At 35.2% G+C, this 6,000-nt stretch overlaps 1 protein-coding gene across 1 annotated transcript in view; it reads left to right on the forward strand.

Moving 5' to 3' along the window:
- LOC136030362 (uncharacterized) overlaps positions 1-5,493 on the forward strand; it is a 54,556-nt gene extending 49,063 nt beyond the window's left edge. Inside the window, exon 3 of the mRNA XM_065709284.1 lies at positions 4,158-5,493. Within this exon, the coding sequence (XP_065565356.1) occupies positions 4,158-5,442 (1,285 nt within the window). The 3' untranslated portion in view covers positions 5,443-5,493. The remainder of the gene's footprint in view (positions 1-4,157) is intronic.
- The last annotated feature ends 507 nt before the right edge of the window (positions 5,494-6,000 follow it).

Below are 6,000 nucleotides of genomic sequence, written 5' to 3' on the forward strand. Positions count from 1 at the left end.
CAACTATACCATGTTCAACAAGTATTAAATGGTTGGGTCTCTCTTTTTCCACGTTACTTTCGTCTCCTGGCTCCGCTATTACGTCCAGCGTGCTGAAAAGTATGCGGGTTGTTAACGGAAAAATTTCACCAAATCGTGGTCGGTATAACCGAAAAGGACTATGCCGTCTTTATTCTAGTTTTTGTACCCCTGCTGTTTTTTGCTGTTCTTTCTGGTTTTGCTTTCCTCCTTCGCAAGAAGGATACAAAGAAAATACGCTCAGTATATTTTAAGTATTGCAAGTATTTGCTGCGTTTGCCTCGGTGGTATTGAAATCATACAGTCGTTTCTAAATTTGACATCATTGATGCGCCCTCGCGACGGAAACATTTATTTGAAGATATATCTCTTAAAACTCAGCAAATGATTGGTGTTTTTGACCCTCTTTGGCCAATTTTCTAATTGAGGTAATTTATTTATTTTGTATGTTGTTATACGGTTATGTTATTTATATTGTTATGTTTTTTTCCTTTTTTTTCTTTTTTTGTGTGTTTACTCCGCCGTTTTGTGTATTTTGTGGGTTATAAATAAATTATTATTATTATTATTAGCAAAGGTAAAAGGTCTTCATTTCATAAATCACAATTATTTGATTAAATAATTCACAAAACGAAAACTTTTCAAATTTAATATCATTAATATAGACAGGAAAAGGGAAAGAAGATAAAAGAAAACGAAGGGAAAGGAAAGAAAAAGAAAAAAGGAAGATATTAATAAATACTAAAACATGTCCTCGATTGACTATAATCTACATGGAGTATGCTCATTGGGAAGGCGGACAAAAATACGCACTTGATCAGACCAAACACACTTGTTGCCATATTTCTCACGAGCTGTGTTAAGAATAAGCCGCCGCTGGTGGGTTTGCTTATGTTAAGACCCATAACAATATACCAAATATATCTAACCGCCTGATATAATCTTCATGGAGTCTATAATTTTGACGGTCCATAGAGGATACCGTGCGAATTTAGTCCTATAAAGCCGTATAAAACAGACTTACTGCCAAGAGGTTTTTTTAAGACCCCCTAATAAACCAAAAATCCAAGTTGTCGGTTATCTATCCAATAAACAGTTTACCCAAATGAGTTATCTTGATGCACTCCAATAAGTCCTTTAAGAGTGCTATGAAAAAATAAAATTTCTTGGTCACTGACTAATTAAATCCAGTACTTTTACAAAATATAATTTTTCTATGTTACGTAACACTGAAATCACTATCTGAATACTTCAAAATATAGTCCTTTTTCAACACTGGTCTTAATTGGATGAAGTCTGGATGCAGTGTTTCCACTTTCTCATTTTTTAAATCCCTAATAAAGAGCTATAAAAATCCCTAGAAATCCCCATCTTCAGTTCCAAAATCCCTAAAAATCTCCCATTTTCTAATTACTCCCTGAACCGCTTCTCCCTATCTCATTTTACCCGTACCATTGAAAGGTAACATATTTTGGCTTCTTAGAATGAAGTCTAGCTATCACTATCATAATAGAATGTCTTGTCATGCCGTTTAAAGTGCTTTTTAATCATCAGCTAAATACAAATAGCTTCAAATATACTTCAAATAATATTAAGCAAATAGAAAAGAAAATGTAATTCTGTAATGTATTTTGTTTTTAGAATCCCCCGCAAAGTTTATGTTTTCAATTTATTCTGACGGTCAGTTTTTACTACTTTTACAGCACTGAAAAACCTCTCGACATTGACATTTGAAAATGGAACAGTGGAAATGAATAATACTGCCGGTTTTAGGTTAGGATACAAATTCTGTTCCGGCAGTATTTTTTTTCACCAATACCAAACACCAGCAGGTCACGGCATCCAATGTTTTGACGTTTTCAATATCGATGAGGCTCTGCCTCCTCCACTCCTGCTCGGTTTTGGTTCCGTCCCATGGGATCTGTCCATACTTCCTAACAAAAGGTAGCAGAGAGGCAGACTGAATTGATTGGGCTGACACTGGGTCAACCATTTCAGCATATCTGTAAATGTCGTCTTCGAAATTGAACCTTTTCTGTATCTGGCCTACTGTTTTGATATGGAACGCCTGTGCAGATTTTAGAACTAGCAGCTTTTAGAACTACTTTGATTGAATCAGGGGGGACGGCGGTATATGACCTTGACGTACAGAGAGAATCTTGTCCGTTCGGACCCAAGTAAACGCTTTCAAGGGGAAGTTAAAACTTCCGATTGGTCACATCGATTTCTAAAGCACTAGTTGATTCCACATAGTCCTTCTGCAGGAAGTTCAATGCTGAGACCAATGTTTTATGCTTTGTTTATACCCCAAAACTAGAAATATTTTGGTTTCAAGAGCTTAAACTGTGCTTAAATTTGAATTTGTGATAGAAGTGATTGTTATATTTGTAAAGAACATAAAAAAAGACATCGAGTGGTATGTTCACTTTATTTGTTAGTAAAAAAAAAAATGAACAACATATAATTTACCAATTATAGTATGAAGGTTCATGATTTTCCCCTGGGTACGTAGGATTGCCAAAAACACACAATCCATTCATTCCTACATGAGCCATTGTTTTTAAAAAATGGCTGTCAGTTTGTTTGTTAAAAACTAGGGTAATGAAACGGTAAGAGAGGTGTTTGAATAGTTAGAGCCTACCTCTATTATTCACGTCAGTACTTATAAAGCTGGCTACAAGTTCGAGTTCAAGTTTTTTTGATTTTACACAAAAATAATAAACATCATACAAGTACTGTGGAGAAAAAGAATCGTACATGCAATGCTTGTCAAAAAAATTTACTACAGTAAGAACAACTACGTACCCTATAAAACTATGAAAATATATTATAACTTTATTTATTTGACCTGTAAAAAATGACATGCTATCTACCAAATAATCTTATGAAAACACAACCCAAAAATGACAAACCATACGACTTCATTAATCGAGATCAGTCCAAGCTGAAATTATTGTTTGAAGTCCACATCAGCATGGAACTGTTTCAAACTGTTCTTTGTTGCTAGTTTGTTACTTAGGACTCCTGTACATCCCAAAATCTGTGTGGTGTTAAAATTTTTTAAGCAACTGAAGAAGTTCTTCTCTGTGATTCCAAGTTCAATTCGCAAGGAAACAGATCCTAAATCGAATTATCCTGCTTTTCTGATCAAGAAGATGATGATGATGAACAAATTAAAGGAAAACCCCCCAAAATTTCCCTAAAAGTCCATGGGAGAGGAAAAATCCCCAAATCCCTAGAAAAAAACTCTCGCCTCTAAAAGACTTTAAAAATCCCTATTTTAGGGGGGAAATCCCCATAGTGGAAACACTCTGGATGAGCACTGCTCGTCTAATCAATATAATGATACTAGTCCTGATATAGAATGATACTAGCCCAGTACATAGAATGATACTGGATGAGATACGTCCAATCAATAGAATGAATACTATGTAACTATCTCTATCATTCTCATGAATGGACGAGCAGTGCTCATCCAGACGCCCGCTCTTTACGCTAAAGTTTCTTACTGTTTTAAAAATAGAGCTAAGACAAAGAGTCAAACTTTAGCGTAAAGAGCGGCAAGCATTTCTGTTTGCCGCAATTTTTATATTTAATCACACTAGGCCACTATATATGCTAAATTAAATTATCTTTTCGGTTAATTTGGATTCTTTTACTAAAAGTCTTCCTAATAGGTCCTTTAGTTGCTGCCGCCAATTGTTGTAATGATAACCAGCAATGATACCAAATATTGTAATGGTAACCATCGCTACTTACCAAAAATGTTAATATAAAACCTCGTTTTAGTTTTCGTTTGATCTAGACCTATTATGATTATACTGATACTACTAATGTTTACTGTTTCTACCTATTTTCTATTGATACTACTCCTCTGATGACTACTTTGAGCTTTGAATAGTGGTATAGTTTCCACTCTTTTAAATGACCTATGGGTTTTAGTTTTCGTTTGATGTACACCTACAGTGGTTAATACTGCTACTAACAATACCAACTGTTACTAACCTATTCTACTATACTGATACTACTTCTCTCTTGACTGCTTTAAGCTGAAAAGGGTTCAGTCTGTCGTTTCATCCCCGTTTTGCATGTCTAAAGCAATCCTGTTCCAGCCATACTTAAAACATGTTCTTTTTTAGGGGAACGTTGAATATGACAGAATTTTCGTGCATAGTTGTAGATGAGTGTCATCACGCCTCTGGCGGTCATGCTTTTTCAGATATATTAGGAATGGTCAGAAGCTGTCCAGAACAATTAAGGCCACGGATTCTTGGACTTACTGCCTCACTTGTTCCGAATAATAAAAGTCACACCGTTTCTTTACCCAAAATCTTAAAAAATTTAGAACCGGCTGTGATTTATCGTCCTTGTCTGTCATACAAGCATGAGCGAAAGGAGAGTCTTGTTACATTAAAGATACCCGACGAAATTCGATCGTACATTCAAGATGCTCAAATTCAGTTTAACTCGTTTATTCAACAAATTCAAGCATATAGAAAAGAATTTCAAATGCTAACTGACTCGAACACGCACATAGTGAAAGGCCAGTTACGGGCTGTGAAAGATAATATTTTTAATGACAGCTATGCTGCCTATGGTTTCAAACCTGAAGAGATTGAAGGGCTTTTTGGTTTATTAGGATCAATTGAAATATGCCGAGACATCAGTATTCCAGAAGCAGTTGCTATGTTATCAACTACTAATGCTTCTGTGTTACCTGGCGTTCAGGATCTCATTGTGCGGTATCAAAATTATCAGAATATTTCCCCAAAGATGATGGAACTCTCTAAACATATCCAAAATTACAATGGGTCTAAAGTTATTGTGTTTGTTAACACCAGAGAATTATGTAGAAAACTGTGGAGGCACTTATCAAAGGAGTTTCCTGAATTAAATCCATTGGTTGTTGTTGGGAATAGCGGTCACGATGGTATGGGCTGGGAAGAACAGCAGAAAAATATATCCGAAGAATTTAAAAGAGGAGATAGTCATTTGATAATTTCGACATCAATACTTGAAGAGGGGATTGATGTTCCTGATTGTGCATTGGTGATTCGATTTTCAAACGTTTTCTCAATAATACAGAACATACAAAGCAAAGGGAGAGCTAGACAAGCAAATAGCCAATATGTGGTTTTTGCTTATGAAGATGAAGAGTGTAGATTTGAAGAACTGCAGAAGAATGAAAAGCAGTTGGATGAACTGCTGAAAGAATTATGTTCCGAGAATGGCTTACCTTCACCAAAGGCTTGTGACATCATTCAAGAGTTGATAAACATAGATCAGTCTTTATCTGTAACTGCTTTGAAGAAAAAGCAAAAAAGGAAAGAAGAAGACCTAACGTGCCTAGTTAGACTGGTCATTCACTGCAATCGAGATGTAAACCTACAAAATATTGAGGTGAATATTGTCTTTTTTCTATAATACTGATTATTTTCACAAAAGTTTTTGCTTAAATTTTGATTGTTTTGGAACCCCTATGTTTTAGTTTTCTGGCAAATTTCTAATTTTTGGATATGTGTTTAGTATTCAAATCGTTCGTTATACATTAGTCATTTAATGGTCTGTCAGATTTAATAATTGGTAATATATCAATCAGTTTTCAATAACTGAACCACACAAACTTAGCAATGCTAGAAATATGTTTCATATAATTGCTTAGTGACACTGTTTTTTTTTTACTATTTTAGTCGTATGTTAAACGGAGGCATCCCCTAGTAAGAGTTTATGTGTGCTTATGCCCACCCCTTCCGTTTATACATTTAGATATCACGGCCGGAAAAACTGTTTGAAGCTTAAGCTTTTGCCTTAGGTTTCATTTATTCACTTCTTAATCTTTATGATAGCTCCTTGGTCTTTAAAAGGGGGGACAAGACACATGGGTCAATTAAATTCTAACACTACTACTAACAACTATTTAGAGTCGTATATTAAATGGAGGCATCCCTTAGTAAGAGTTTATGTGCGCTTATGCCCACCCCT

The sequence above is a fragment of the Artemia franciscana genome, chromosome 8, assembly GCF_032884065.1.
Source record: "Artemia franciscana chromosome 8, ASM3288406v1, whole genome shotgun sequence".
Classification (NCBI taxonomy): Eukaryota; Metazoa; Arthropoda; class Branchiopoda; order Anostraca; family Artemiidae; genus Artemia; species Artemia franciscana.